Source organism: Labeo rohita, chromosome 9, assembly GCF_022985175.1.
Source record: "Labeo rohita strain BAU-BD-2019 chromosome 9, IGBB_LRoh.1.0, whole genome shotgun sequence".
Taxonomy (NCBI): domain Eukaryota; kingdom Metazoa; phylum Chordata; class Actinopteri; order Cypriniformes; family Cyprinidae; genus Labeo; species Labeo rohita.
This window is the reverse complement of record NC_066877.1, coordinates 29486114-29502682: the sequence shown is the minus strand read 5'-3', so window position 1 is coordinate 29502682 and position 16569 is coordinate 29486114. Positions and strand designations below refer to the sequence as shown.

Below are 16569 nucleotides of genomic sequence, written 5' to 3'. Positions count from 1 at the left end.
TAAAGTGTACTTTATTCCTGAGATGCAACGCTGAATTTTCATCATCCTTACTCCAGCCTTCAGTGTCACATGATCCTTCAGAGATTAAATATGCTGATTTGGTGCTCAGAAACATTATTATTAATATAGACTTTTTTGTATTTGGATTAACATACAGTAGATCGATCATGCAACATATGACCATTATTATGCGTTGTGAGAGTAAAGAGGATCATATTTTGTGTTGACTAGAACAAGCTGGATAAAATCCATCTATTATCTACATCTACTTATAAGCCTCTGAAAGAAATGCAATGACCTGCACATACTCTATGTTTCCATAATAACTTAAAATATCCCTGTAAAAAAGGAAAACAAGTAGTGATGTAGTCGCTTCTTCTTCTTACGGCACATTTACACAAAGTGTCCCACTATTTTCAATAAAACTGTCTACATTGCAAATGCCTGAAAGACTACATCGCTTCTGTCAGTTCTGTTTAAAATACTGTTTATGTATTTATGTTCCAGTGATCAGCCAAATCTGTCACCTATTCTTGTTCAGGAACCTCGTAGTATACAAACTAAGCACTGCCCTCAATCCCTCAGACTGTACGCCTTAAAATCAAGTAAGATGGGCTCAGTAGCTAATGTCAGTGTGTAGACTGTAAAACCTTGAGACCAGGTTAGTGTGTCACCAACACGCAAGGCCATCTGAGTCTCCTGACTGTTTTCTGGCCCGTGTGGTGGACGTTTGGTGCGTGAAGTCGGCTAGAATAGGCCAACATAATCCTGAAGATTGGAATCAGTGGTTGGATCAGACTTGTAAGGTCAAAGCCACCTAACTGGACTAATCAGCACATAATTACTCTGATTAAAGGGAGTGTCCGGGTAGACTTAAGGAACCCGAGCATCTGTCCACGAGTGCTCAACAACCCCCTCTCCTTCCTGTCTTTACAGAGCGACACAAGTTAAGCTCAGCTTCTCGTAAGCAGCATCTTTAGTGGAGGACAAGAGTCAATGCGGTCACAGAGTTCACATTGCAAGAAATCATTTGTTTAATATTTTCTTGTTTTCCAGTAAAAATATCTAAACATCCTTTCAACAAAATTTTTTTGAAGAATATACTTGTTTACTAAGAATATATCTTGAAATAAGTTCATTCTGACCTCATTGGCATTTTTTTTTCTTGTTTTAAGATGAAATACTACACAATTTATTTTTCTATTTGAATATATTTTAAAATGTAATTTATTCTTGTGATTTCAAAGCTGAATTTTTAGCATCGTTACTCCAGTCACATGATCCTTCAGAAATCATTATAATATGCTGATTTGCTGCTCAAAAAACATTTATTATGTCGAAAACAGCTGAGTAGAATTTTTTTGTTTCTTTGATGAATACAAAGTTCAGAACAACAGCATTTACCTGAAATAGAAATCTTTGGTAACATTCTAAATGTCTTTATCGTCACTTTTGATCAAGTTAAAGCATCCTTGCTAAATAAAAGTAATTAAATAAATAAATTAATTAATTAATTATACTGACTCCAAGCCTTTGAATAGTACAGCGTATAATGTTACAAAAGCTTTTTATTTCAGTTAAATGCTGATCTTTGGATCTTTTCATTCATCAAAGAATCCTGAAAGAAAAAAAAATTACTCAACTGTTTTAAATATTAATATTAAGAATAATAATAAAACACAACTGAACTGCAAATCAGCATATTAGAATGATTTCTGAAGGATCGTGTGACTGTATTAATGATGCTGAAAATGTAGCTTTGATCACAGGAATAAATTACATTTTAAAATATATTCAAATAGAAAACAGTTTTTTTAAATAGTAAAAATATTTCACAATATTACTGCTTTTGCTGTATTTTGGATCAAATAAATGCAGACTTGGTGAGCAGAAGAGAATCTTACTGTTCAAAAACTTTTGACTGGTAGTGTATATGATTTGCTCTCAGGAAAAATACAGAAATAAAAAATAAATAAATAAATAGAAATAAATAAATAAAAAAGCGTTGACTTATGACCCAAATATAAGCTTAAAATAATAATAAACAATAAAAATAAAATAATAAGCTTCCACATTTTTAAATGAAAACAAAATAATAAAAAAAAATAACAAAAACTGTAAAAATACACAATACATAACTTATTTAAAAAAAAAACTAAATAAAAAACTAAATAAATAATTATAAAAGCTTTGACTTGTCACTTTAGCTTCCAGAATTTCAAAAGAACAGAACTTTAAAGAGCCATAGCCTTCCATATAGCAAAAGATAACACTGGTCAAATCAATTGGTAATTTCCATTTTTTACAAAAACTACTTTTAATACTACTTACTTTTTTACACATAATATTATAGATTCTATCTGGACTTTTCTGTACCTTAAAGCTCTCATTTACATTTTCCACTGACATGTAGATGTGGAGCAGTCCAAGTGTGAGCTACATCTATTTATAGACCTGTGGTAAAACAGCAGAGAAACTGGTTTTATTAAATAAACAATTCCCATTCCCATATGAAAAGATGTGCGGGCTTATTATAATGTTGAACTGGCTTTCTGGTCATAATGCTTGCCACGGACTCTCCATACATGAGGTTTTATTAACAAATGTACCACCTAAGCACAATAAACACAGATAACCTTTTCTGTCTACCACAGGCTGAACAATGGCAGTATGGCACTGATAGCTGTTGGAAACACCTCCAGGTCAGAGTTCATCAAGCACTTGAAGAGATACAGCAGCACAAACAACCAGGTGAGCTCACCTGCCTATTGAGGGAACTTACCGAACTCACATCAGCCAGACACGCAGGAAAGCCAGCCCACGCAAATGGAGTTAACAACCTCCCCAGCTTAAGCAGAATTAGCATACTGTCAAGTCAAATTAGTCGCTGATTGTCAGCTTCCCACAAAACACTTTTCAGCCTAATACAGATTAGCCCATTTCAGAGCCGGTCTCTTCTTTTTTTCTTAAGCAATCCAATCTAGAGCTGTTTGTTAACCCACATTCTATAAATAATCTGTGTAGGTTGCCGTGTTGACCTACTGCTCTTCACTCTCGTGTGACATGTCATTGTGCCACAGAGCAAAAGCGGTGTCAATTTCAGGATTTCTGTGCTGTACTATTGGGCCTTTATTGCCCATTTTAAAAGAGCTTGTGTGTTCACCTTATTTACATGCAGAAAGTCAAGTGTATTTGAACTGGAGAAAAAAAAAAAAAAAATCAAGAAATGCATTCTAAATAAGTCTATTTTTTAAAGCTTGTTGCAATAAAAAAAAAAATAAATAAAAACATTGTCATTTTAGTACTGTAAAAAATACAAATTACATTTTTAAATATTATCATTTATAAATAAAATATTTATGTAGTATATTTCTAAACATAATAAATTAAGCATTTTTTTTTTTTTTTGTTAAAAATTAATGTATTAATTGAATGTGTATCAGCATTGGGACTTAAAGTCAAAAAGGGGAAAAACTCAAATGTAAGATAATTTAATTTCACTTTAAGATACATTATGGTAATAAGAAAATGTAATTTGAAGAGAAAATGTGTTTAATTATGTGCTTAAACATAATATGCTGTATATTATGTTCTATAGAGCAATAATGCAAAAAAAAAAAAAAAAAAAAAAAAATAAAAAAAAAAAAAAAAAAAGTACAATAATAAGAATCTAAATAATCATCACTGAAAATAATTTGGTTTTCAAAACTAGTAACAAAAACTCAAATGTGACCCTGGACCACAAAACCAGTCTATATTTGTAGCAATAGCCAAAAATACATTGTATGGGTCAAAATTATAGATTTTTCTTTTATGCCAAAAATCATTAGGATATTAAATAAAGATCATGTTCTGTGAAGATATTTTGTAAATTTTCTACAGTAAATACATCAAAAACATAATTTTTGATTAGTAATATGCATTGCTAAGAACTTCATTTGGACAACTTAAAAAAAAAATAACTTTCAGTATTTTTTTTTTTTGCACCCTCAGATTTCAGATTTTCAAATAGTTGTATCTCGACCAAATATTGTCCTATTCTAACAAACCATACATCAATGAAAAGCTTATTTATTCATCTTCCAGAAGCTTTCAAGAAATTGACCCTTATGACTGGTTTTGTGGTCCAGGGTCACACATGTAAAACATTCTTTCACATTATGGAAATCAGAATTTAGGTGGAATTTTGTTTCTTTTTATTTTTTTACAATGCAAAAACTCTTAGTGTTTCTAAATATGGGCTTCATTTTCTTTATGCAAAATGTCATTTCCTATTATGGGGGAGTTGAATGTGACCTGAACATGTTTTTGTGAGATTTACAGTCAACTCAATTTGCGTGTGAACTCATTGCTCCACTAAGACACAGAGCAGGAACATTCCTGCAGTTGATGCACATTGTCTGGGTCAAGCTTTACATCACGACTGCTGTGAGGATTTGGGTCAGAGCCAGTATTATTCCACCTAAACACTAGGGTTAATATACATAGTTTACGTTTAGTAAGAAAATATATTAAGCAAATGGTAGTTACATAAGATCTCTGAACTGAAGAATTATATCTGTTCAAGAGTTTGATAGACGTACCTGGTTATCTGAATACAAGGATATATGATGTGATGGACTGAAAGTCCAGTCCTGGCCTGGTTCTATATTCAGGTTCCCTCCAGGTCACATATACAGGACTGAGGTGAACTGATGAGGATCAGCTGTTCATCACTGCCTCCTTGTGGACCTAAAGTAAACTACAGCCTCAAATAAGACAAGTTCACAAAGCAAACCATGCAAAACAACAGCAGGCAGCACATTACAAAAGCTCAGACAGCAAAGTTATATATATATATATATATATATATATATATATATATATATATACATACACAGAGCTGTGGGATCAGGTAATGTTTTTAAAGAAGTCTCTTATGCTCATCAAGACTGCATTTATTTGATCAAAAAAAAAAAAAAAAAAAAAAAAAAAAAAGCAGTAATATTGCTAAGTGTTATTACAATAGAAAATAATTCCTGTGAATTTTTATCAACCTTTTCTCCAGTGTTCAGTCTCACTTGATCCTTCAGAAATCATTCTTATATGCTGATTTATTAATTTTATTATTGATGTTGGAAACAGTTGTGCTGCCTTTTTTTTTTTTTTTTTTTTTGGAAACTATGATACTTTTTCAAAAATTGGTAATAAATCAGCATGTTAGAATAATTTTTGACACTAAGGACTGGAGTAATGATGCTGAAAATTCAGGTTTGATCACAGAAATAAATTAGATTTTAATGTACATAAAAACAGAAGAACATTATTTTACATCGTAATAATATTTCACAATTTTTTGTGTATTTTTGATCAAATAAATGCAGCCTTGATGAGCATAAGAAAAAAAAAAATCTTACTGATCCCAAACTTTTGAACACCAATGTACATACATGCTCTAATTTATAATTTTGAGTTACGCTAAAATTCATTGTATTACATTACTAAGAATTATGTTGTAAAATGGGAATTAAACCTAAAAAAAACCCTGAAATGTAAAATTGTAATTTACTCTTGCTTTAAGATACACTACTGTCATAAGAATTTAAGTAAAAAAACAAGAAAAACTGCATACACAAATATTACATTTTAAAGCGTTGTGACATGTTGTATTAGTATTTAGTATTTTTATTACATCGTAATAGTAAAACTTTGCTTGTATGGCTTTTTTATAGCATAAAAATATACAATATAATTATAATAAAATACTGTAAAAAGTACTGTAGTGCACTAATTAGCATCTAATAAACTGCTAATTTAAATGCTATTTTTTAAATGCTATTTTTCTTTATCCCTCTGCAGTTTGGATTCTCATTTATTGAGACACACACCGTAAAGGCTGTGAAGCTGCGGCCGCACTCTCAGGGAAGTTGGGCTGACGACGTCTCAGAGGAAAACGAGGAGTGCGATTCAAAAACCGTGCCCATCATCTCCTCTGAAGGAACATATCCCTGGAACATTGATGGAGATCTCTTGGAGGTCCCATCTGAACTCCTAATCAGGTAAAATGTCAATCATGACAGTAAATGTACAGCATTAGAGGCCTTGTATTGCAGTGATTTCAGTGTTTCTGACTGTTAAACCTGACTCTTGGCCATAGTAAAACCACTATAATACACAACCTAATATCATAAAATACAAATACTCAAGCTCCCAAAAGTTTTACAAAACTAGCCAAGTTAGAATTTTTCATTTCATAACACTGAATAAGTCACATCCCTTTTATTTGCAAAACAGTAGTCAAGATAACCACTGTATACTTGCACAAGTTGAACTGCAGATGACCTGTGTAAGCACAGACCGTGTTGTTTGAAGACACTGCAAACATTATATGAGCAGCACTTGATAAAAAAAATCTCAATTCATCTTCTTAAAGCTGCAGAAAGAGTGACAGAAGAATAAACAGAACCCGATGAGCTTCTAAGAAAAAGGGAGGGACGTGTGCGTATATCAGATAAATTCTTGTAATGTTTAAATGTCCTGACAGCCCTGTTTATTTTCCAGAGTTCACCCGCAGCTTCTCACACTCTTCGGAGCAGACATGGAGGAGGCGGAGGAGTCGCCGGTTAAATGCAGCTGTATCTGAACACACACAACCACATTAAACAGAAACTGTGCTAGATAGTAGAGCTACGAGAAACTGACAGAACAAACTGCACAATGCAAAGCTTTAACATGTATATAGAATATTTTATGACAGAGCAAAAACATGACACACAAAACATTCCAGTGCATAAAAACTTAAATTAAACTAAAGTAAGTTTTTTAAAAATTTGCATAAGACAGGAAATAAAATGGAAACATTAAATAATAATAATAATAAAAAAATTGATTTAAAAAAAGCATTGTGCTTTTGTACACCATTCCCTGAACAGTAAAGACTTTTTTTTTGGACTTTGTATGTTTTATATAAAAAGCACCGGCAAGCAACCCATCCGATGTGGTTTTCTAAATCTAAACATTATATCCCACATTTTTAGCTTTGATTTTTTGATTCATACACCAACACACTCTTATGAGCAGACCTAACCAAAACCAGCTGTCTTTTCCATATTTTACACATTGATTTTGGGAAAATTGCATTTGTAAAATAATTTTCTTAATGTTTTATAATCTAGAATATAAAATATAGAAATTATATTTAATAATTCATAATAATATTTTCAATTGTATTCATAAAATGTCATTAAGTTTTAGTTTGTTTCTTATAACACAGCACCAACATTTTCATATAATGACATATTTAACATGATAATCAGGTTTGGGAAATTAAATTGAGTTGAAAATACAAAAAATAATTTTCTCTGTAATAATCTTTTATATCATTTTTCCTCACAATTCTGCTTTTTTTCTCAGAAGTGCTAGAAATAAAGTCAGAATTGCAAAAACTCCTCCCATTCTGAGGGGAAAAAAAAGACTGATATGTTCTCAGAACTGACTTTTTAGCTCACAATTCTCACTTAGCTTGCAATTCTCACTTAAATTCACAATTCTGACTTTTTTCTCAGAATTGCAAGTTTTTATCTCACAATTCTGCGAGATGTAAACTCATAATTTTGACTTTTTTTTCTCAGAATTGAGTTTATATCTTAATTCTGCCTTTATAACTCGCAATTGCAAGTTTATATGTCAATTTGGAAAAAAAAAGTCAGAATTGCGAGTTTGTATCGTGCAATTTGGAGAAACAAAGTCAGAACTGTGAGATGTAACCTCACAATTGTGAGATAAAAAGTCTCAAATACATTTTTTTTATTTTTTATGCAGTGGCAAAACCAAGCTTCCATACTTACAGCTACATTTTTATCCCCCATCTACCCATTTTTTATCCAGTCAATTGTTTTTCAATGCTAATTTTTTTAAATGTTTTCATTTATATAACCTTATAATATAATTTTTGGACTTCTGTTTAAACTTGGCTGAGATCTTTCTGCACATGCGGATTCGGTATGGGCCTGCATATGAGTGAGAGGTGATGTTGCTTTGTATATTTGTGGAATTCATATCCTATAAATGAGCACGCACACACACACACTCTTAAGCAATGGCTGGGAGCCAGACACATGCCAATCCCGTCACTCTTCTGTAGCACACTATACACACACAACAGCAGCCTCCTTTGCCCCGTTTCCATGGCACCCAGCCAGAGCACACAGCAAACACTCGCTCCTTCCATCTGGCGTCTCCGTTAAACTTCTAACCATTGAACTCAGCGGCGAGAGTTTAGGAGGAGAGAGAGAATGCTTGTCATTTCCTCCTTTTTTTTTGCAGGAAGAACCGATACCGCAGTGATGCAAAGGTGTGAAAACCCCTATCACAACAATGTTCTGTATAGGAAAGGGTGATGGAAAGTGCCAGAAAATCCCATGTCACCTCTGTGGAGGGTATACTAACTTGCAGGCTTAAAAGAGCGCGTCTTTCTTTGGATATGCACAGGAATAACCTTAAGAAGAAAAGTTACAGCAGTGCAATTTCTCCTCTACAGCAGGCCACGAGCCAATATGTTCAGTGATCATAGGCAAACCTGTGATGAAACACTTAGGCTCCATTCCAAAACCTAGTGATCTGGCTTTGCTGTCTACAGCCTAAATAGGCAGCTATTTTTTTAAAGGAGAAGTGCACTTCCAGAACACTCACCTCCTTGTCATCCAAGATGTTCATGTCTGTCTTTCTTCAGTCGTAAAGAAATTATGTTTTTTTTAAGGGAAACATTTCAGGATTTTTCTCCATATAGTGAACTTCAATGGTGTCCCTGAGTTTGAACTTCCAAAATGTAGTTTAAATGCAGCTTCAAAGGGCTCTAAATGATCCCAGCCAAGGAAGAAGGGTCTTATCTAGCAAAACAATTGGTTATTTTCTACAAAAATTACAATTTATATACTTTTTAAACCTTAAATGCTCATCTTGTCTAGCTCTGCGTGAACTCTGTGCATTCTGGGTCAATACAGTTAAGGTATGACAAAAAATTTCGTCTCATTTTCTCCTCCAACTTCAAAATCGCCCTACATCGCTGCAGAAGTACCGATCCAGTGTTTACAAAGTGAACATACAAGGAGGGTCAAACATCTTTTACAAAAAAAGGTAAAACGGTGATGTAGGACAATTTTGAAGTTGGAAGAGAAAATTAAGAGTTTTTCAACCTATCCTAACTATATTGAACCGGAATACACAGAGTTCACGCAGAGCTAAACAAGACGAGTGTTTGAGGTTAAAAAGCATATAAATTGTAGGGTTGTGTATTGTCAAGATACGATACGATACATATCACGATACAGGAGTTACGATATGTTGTGATACACTGTGATGTATTGGGATATTTCTTACTTTAAGAATAGGATATAATTTTAGAAAAAAAAAAGACAGTGGGATCTGTATTTGCATTAATCAGTCCCTGTAACATTCAATGTTATTGAACCAATTTTTGTGCAGTATAAGTGGAAAATATGTCTGTGAAACCTGGAGACATTGTCATAACATTTTGATCTGACCTTAAGAATTACATCTGCTTAATATAAATAAAAATAATTTTAAAAAGTGCTTGCGAGATTCCTAAAGAAAACAAAATAATTGTAAAACAATACAATAAATACATCAAATACATAGATACTGAATATTCTCAGAATCTTTTTGTTCTGAGAATTTTACAAGTTTTGGATTCTACAAGTTCTTTAGTTTGTATTTATGTTCCATATGGAATCTTCAAGACCGCGACACAAGCACCGCCCCAACTGTACAAAACGCCTCCACCTCGAGAGAAAGCAGCAGCCGCATGGCGACCCCATCACGCCCGGTGCAAAGCCCGGTTCACATGGGCTGCGGCTCGGCCGCCACCTCTCCACACAGCAGAAGTACCCTGTGCCGGCGAGGTGGCGTGGGCGCGGCCCCGGGGCGGAAGTTACCACAAAAGCCGAAATGACACCACACTTCAACTTTGTACACCGAGGCGGGAGCATGAATTCTTCTTTCATTCTTCATTACTGACAAAGAACTATATTAACGCTAACATTAGTGGCGTGCCTTTATGTTAGTACTTCCTGTGACTGTTTAAGTTCAGAGATAAGAGAAGACTGCACTCCAGCAGTCGGGATATAAACTCAAAATGAAGCAACTGCCATGAATCTTGTATGAATTGTTTTTTTGTTTTTTTTTTAGTATCGATATTGCGATTTGAGAACCGATACAGTAAAACAAAATAGCAAAAGCCGATCAAAACAAAACAGCAAGAACCGATCAGCAAACAAAATAGCGCAATACTCAAATATAACAATATTTTCTTACACCTCTATTAAACTGTAATTTTTTTAAAATAAATTAATCGTTCATTTCACTAGATAAGACCCTTCTTCCTTGGTTGAGATTGTTTAGAGCCCTTTGAAGCTGCTTTTAAACTACATTTTGGAAGTTCAAACTTGCGGGCACCATCGAAGCCCACTATATGGAGAACATTCCTGAAATATTTTCCTCAAAAAACATAATTTCTTTACAACTGGAAAAAGAAAGACATGAACATCTTGGATGACAACGGGGTGAGTAAATTATCTGTAAATTTTGGTCATGAAAGTGAACTTCTCCTTTAAGACAGAATCTTCGATAGCACCTTATAAATTGTATTTGTGATACTGCCTTAAAAAATGCTGCCTACATAGATTGCTCACTAGGTTTTAGAACAGAGCCATAATGTTCTGTAGCGACAGTACATTCTCAATCCTTCTCCCTCCTTGGCAGGACAGTCCCAAAGTGATTCATTGAGTACATGTAACTTGTTCCATACTCTAAAGTGCATTGGCTTCATCCTGCTGACAGAAAATGCAGTTTCTTTTGACAGTCTTTGTACTCTTCATCGCTTCTGATGAATGTTTCACAGCCATTACGGTTAACGGCTGTAGGTTATCATGAGTCCAGCTCTTGATGTCGACAGAGCAGCAGTCCCTTCCATTCTTATTGGATTGCATGTGGTGTAAATCCCATATTATGACACACTCTCTTTTTTAGGTACATAGTCCCAACTGTCCCGGTCAAACTTCTCCTCCTTCAACTTCCGCTCAAAGAATCCACACTAATAAAAGCAAGAGAATGTATTATTGTCAACCAGCACAGTACTCACTTTCAAACCCATAAAGTCTTGCTTTGAATTTTTTCCTCTTATTTGCTTAGTAGGGTATTAACTGTTAGGTTGTCTGAATGACTGGTCAGTCTTAAAGGGATAGTTCACCCAAAAAATGAAAAGCACCCCATGATTTACTCACCCTCAAGCCATACTAGATGTATAAGACTTTCTTCTTTCAGATGAACACAACTGAAGTTGTATTTAAAAAATGGCCTGGCTCTTCCAAGCCTTATAATGGCAGTGAATGGGTGTTGAGATTTTGAAGCCCAATAAAGTGCATCCATCCATCTATCATAAAAAGTGCTCAAGCCATCCTAGGTGTACAGTATATGACTTTCTTCTTTCAGATGAATACAACTGAATTTATATTAAAAATGTCCTAGCTCTTCCAAGCTTTATAATGGCAGTGAATGGGTAAAGGCCTTCTAAATCGAATCGATGCATGTGTGTAAAAAAAAAAAAAACATCTACGCTATGCCTACATCATCTGCTGGAACGCCACTCTCTTGTGAGTGCACATTTGACATTTAGCGAACACTACAGATTATGGTTTATAAAGTTTTAAATATGGATATTGTTCTTACACAAACACATCGATTCGCTTCAGAAGGCCTTTGTTGAGGTTGACCCTGAGGTCATATGGAGTACTTTTTATGATGGATGGATGCACTTTATTGGACTTCAAATTCTCAACACCCATTCACTGCCATTATAAAGCTTAGAAGAGCCAGGACATTTTTTTAATATAACTCAACTTGTATTTGTCTGAAAGAAGAAAGTCATATACACTGCCCTCCAAAAGTTTGGAAACACCCCTGGCAAAGTGTGGTTTTGGACGATATCACCATAAATCCTTATCATTTTTTGGTGCAAATACATTAAAGTAAGTTGACATTATCATTGAAAACCAGCAATAATAATTTTCATTTTGATTACATAATAATGCCAATATATACATGTCAAAGTCAGACATGCCCCTTTGCCAGCTGTGATGTCTGGTTACTGGTTTAAACTTGGCCCAGGTTTTTAAAAGATTTTTGGGTCAGCACACCTTAATAGCTTTTTTTTGCCAATTAAGTTTATAATACAATGAATTTAGGCCCAGGTTATGCAGAGCTGTAATAGCTGCTAGGTTTTTTCTGTGTATAAACTGTTTATGTAATAAAATATGTTTTTGTAGTTTGTGTTGTCCCTTATCAGTGCAAAATTATCACACATTAAAAAAGGATTCATGCCGATATTGTCCAAAACCCCACTTTTCTAGGGCGTTTCCAAACTTTTGGAGGGCAGTGTACACCTAGGATGGCTTGAGGGTGAGTAAATTGTGGTAATTTTCATTTTTAGGTGAACTATCCCTTTAATTATAAACCTTATATAATTGTGCTGGTGTAGAAATAGCTCAACTTTTCCAGAAACCAATTAGATAAGTTTTTTAACTACATTCTTGCATTCAAAAACAGCCGGACATAGCCTGGTGGAACTGAAGAAAACATCTGTATAACAAAATGTTTTTCAAAATAGAACTTGAGACTTAAAATTCTAAGACTCATGGCACAAAATGTAAACTCTTAATTTTAAAATATACTTCTGACAGTGTTTTTCTTGATGTTTATTAGTGAAAAGCATTGCTTTGATGGGTTCTCTATCTTTTACCATGGTAAAGCCCAGCATGCTGTTAAACCCTCTACGAGATGTTTAGGTCTAGCTTTAGTGAAATGTTATGAACAATTTCGTTCTTAAGTCCAATGAATTGAAGAGTCTTGTATGAGAATATGACGTTAAGTCATCCATGAGAAATTGTTGTGCGATACATACCTTCCAGAGCATAAGGACAAGTAGTGCTAAAATGATCAGTCCAACGATCAGACTGGTTGCTATTAGAAAAATCTGCACAGCCATCACAGGCTTATTGCTGTACAGAGCCTCCAAGAACACCTGAAACATTGCAAACATTCAAGTTCAACTATAGCTGTAAATGCAATATCTAATCATGTATTGATGGCATTAGAGATTCAAACTACTTACACTATCAAAAACATCTTCCTGCAGTAGGATGGTGTTGGCATCCATCGCTGGTGAAATAAGGTCAATTATGCCTTGTATCACCATGACATCATGTCTGCCCTGTAGGAAATAAACATGTATTACGGTCATCGTGTGTTTTGGTTGTTCTTTTAGATGCAAAATTCAAATAGTTCATCTGTCAACCGATGGTTGATTGGCAGATGGTGTGATTCTCTAACAACAATACTCACTGGACTCATCTGGAGAACCCTGGGGTTGAGCTCCACCTCCATAGTGATGGTAACCTCCTTTCCAACCTCCAAGTCACCGAAGTGACACTCCACCATCCTACAGGTCATATCTTCAGCACCACAGAACTGCAGAAAAACAGAGTGTAAGATCTTCCCATAACATTTACACTAAACACACCGGAACTCAATTCGTCTATGATTACTTTACCATTGTGCGCTTGGTTTTCGGAGAGAAGTAGAAGACCACCTCCTCAATAAAGAAAGCTTTAGGGACGTCACAGTCATCAATAATCTGAACTGTATTGTTCCTCTGGAAGCAATACCCAAGAGTTGTCTGCAAGACACAAAAAAACAACAACAAAAGTTTAAGTAAAGAAAAAGACGGTTGTATAGCATACATTATAAGTTCTAGGCACTGTTAGGAATAGTTTGTTTCTCTTCTGTAAATAAAGCCAGAGATGTATGGCAGAACGTCTGAAGTTCTGTTTTCCATAAATGGTAAGTGGATTGTGATTTATACTACCGAGCTCCAAACCGCACCATAAGTAATATAATAAATAATGAAGTGCTATATATGACGCCTTTTGAAGCTAAACAACAGCTCTGTGTGAGGAACAGATTAAATTTAAGCCATCGTCTACTAATAATCTTCCAAATTTCATGGTTAAGATTTTCAAACATGACATGTCATGATTGGTCACATTGGCATCAATGATGTCAAATATTCCATGAAAAATCATTTTTTAATTGATACTTTTTATATTCTATTTTATCTTATAACATATCGTCATACACTTTATCCACATTTATTATTTCAAAAGCAGAAGCACAAACATTCTGCTGAACATTTCATTTGTGAAAGCAAAACAAAACAAAAAGGAACAGAATGACATGATGGTTAATAAATAAAGACCGTTTTAATTTTGGGGTGAATTATTACTTTAAAATAGTTTTTTTTTTTAAATGTTTTTATGGAAGAAGTCTCTTATGCTCAACAATGCTGCATTTATTTGATTAAAGATACAGTAAAAACAGTAATACTGTAAAATATTATAATTTAGAATAAGTTTCTACTTAAATAAAGTTTTTGAAGTTTTTTAAATTTTTAATTTTGATTTTTAATGTTTTTTAAAAGAAGTCTTTTCTGCTGATCAAGCCTGCATTTATTTGATCCAAAATACAGCAAAAGCAGTAATATTATAATAGTGAAATATTTTTACTAATTAAAATAACTGCTTTCTATTTAAATATATTTTAAAATGTAATTTATTCCTGTTATCAAAATTAAATTTTCAGCATCATTACTCCAGTCACTTGATCCTTCAGAAATCATTCTAATATGCTGATTTGCTGTTCAAGAAACATTTATTATTATTATTGTAAAATTATACACTATACCAGTCAGTATTCATTTTATTTATTTATTTTTTTGTGAAAGAAATTATAGACAATAATACTTTTATTTAGCAAGGATGCTTTCAAGTGATGATAAAGACATTTATAATGTTACAAAAGATTTCTATTTCAGAGAAATGCTGTTCTTCTAAACTTCCTATTCATCAAAGAAACCTGAAAAAAATTCTATTCAGCTGTTTTCAACATCATTATAATAATAAACGTTTTTTGAGCAGCAAATCAGTATATTATAATGATTTCTGAGGGATCATGTGACTGGAGTAACAATGCTAAAAATCCAGTTTTAAAATCACAGGAATAAATTTAATTTTAAAATTTAATAAAATAGAAAACGGTTATTCTAAATAGTAAAAATATTTTACAATTTTTCTGTTTTTGCTGTACTTTGGATCAAATAAATGCAGGCTTGGTTAACAAAAGAGATTTCTTTAAAAAACATTAAACTTACTGTTCGAAAACTTTTGACTGGTAGTGTATATTTTAAAATATAATTTATTCCTCTGACGGCAAAGCTAAATTTTCCAGTCTTTGTCACATGATCCTTCAGAAGGCATTCTAATATGCTAGTTTGCTGCTCAAGAAACATTTCTTATCATTATTAAAGTTGAAAACGTCTGTGCTGCATAATATTTTTGTTCAGAATTGTTTCATGAATGGCATTTTTAAACAGAAATCTGTCACATTTGATCAATTTAAAGCATCCTAGTTGAATAAAAGCATTAATTTCATTTATTTAATGCATATTTGCATGTAAATCTCACCTGTAAATCAGTAATTCTGATTAGCTGGTATTTGTATGGCACCAGCATCAGCGGCAAGCTGATCTTTACTCTCGCATCAAGAGCTTTACTAGGACCCATATTCATCACCTGTAAGATAATAGACATTTTAACCAAACAAATCATGTCAAATGATTCATTAGCGCTTAATGACATTGTTGTCTGTCTGATGAGCGCTAAAATACCTTGTACGTATAATTGAACTTCTCAGGATAGCAGTCGACCGGCACAGACTCTTCTTCTCCAATCAGAAATGAAGTCGGAGAGACAAATCTGCAGAAGAGAGGAAGAGAAGCGTCCCTTAATTTAGCCTTTTATTCTTCAGACATCTACTTACGGATTTACATTCATAAGAATAACAGATAACTTACCCGTAAACATTGAGGTCAACTGCAGATCTCAAGGGCAACGTAAGAACGGCCACATTGTCGTGCTGAAGATCTAGGTCTTCAAAGCTCTCACTAAAAAACACATTGGATTGGTTTAAATTCAGTATTTTCTTGCCATTTTCTTGCATTCATGCAACGGTTTACAACCGGTTAAAAATGCCTAAATGCAAGAAAATGGGTCATAAAAAGGTGAAGTTAGTTCTTAGTAAAGCTCTAGCAGCATATATTCGCAGACACCGCTTAGTTTGATAGTGTCCTATCTAATGAAATGTCATGTTAAGTGCAGTTTAAGTGTCCAAATGCTTTTTGAGGTCATTGTATATGTGGGAAACGTCTTTCTATCAGGGAAAATGTTTAATGAGTTTAATTATTGGAGTACAACCCTAATATACCCTGAGATTTCATTATAGGAACTCATTACATAGGCTATGTAGGCATTCATCTTTAGATCCAATGTTTTTCTTGTTTCTAACAGTAACACCGAAAACACACAAAACCTTCGAATGCCATTGTTTGTCTTTTGCATTCTGATGTCAATTTACAACCATAATCAGTAGCGAGATGCTCTCCACAAATGTTTACATTTGGCT

General features: G+C 33.7%; 2 protein-coding genes across 2 annotated transcripts in view; one reads left to right on the top strand and one right to left on the bottom strand.

Moving 5' to 3' along the window:
* Nucleotides 1-6763, top strand: part of cerkl (ceramide kinase-like) — an 84163-nt gene extending 77400 nt beyond the window's left edge. The window contains exons 11-13 of the mRNA XM_051118302.1: nucleotides 2655-2751; nucleotides 5839-6038; nucleotides 6541-6763. Of these exons, the coding sequence (XP_050974259.1) occupies nucleotides 2655-2751; nucleotides 5839-6038; nucleotides 6541-6622 (379 nt within the window). The 3' untranslated portion in view covers nucleotides 6623-6763. The remainder of the gene's footprint in view (nucleotides 1-2654; nucleotides 2752-5838; nucleotides 6039-6540) is intronic.
* Nucleotides 6764-10162: 3399 nt separating this feature from the next.
* itga4 (integrin alpha 4) overlaps nucleotides 10163-16569 on the bottom strand; it is a 38707-nt gene continuing 32300 nt past the window's right edge. Inside the window, exons 21-28 of the mRNA XM_051118296.1 lie at nucleotides 15962-16051; nucleotides 15776-15863; nucleotides 15573-15680; nucleotides 13604-13729; nucleotides 13396-13521; nucleotides 13166-13264; nucleotides 12956-13075; nucleotides 10163-11089 (exon numbers count right to left, since the gene is read on the bottom strand). Coding sequence (XP_050974253.1) covers nucleotides 11003-11089; nucleotides 12956-13075; nucleotides 13166-13264; nucleotides 13396-13521; nucleotides 13604-13729; nucleotides 15573-15680; nucleotides 15776-15863; nucleotides 15962-16051 — 844 coding nt within the window. The 3' untranslated portion in view covers nucleotides 10163-11002. The remainder of the gene's footprint in view (nucleotides 11090-12955; nucleotides 13076-13165; nucleotides 13265-13395; nucleotides 13522-13603; nucleotides 13730-15572; nucleotides 15681-15775; nucleotides 15864-15961; nucleotides 16052-16569) is intronic.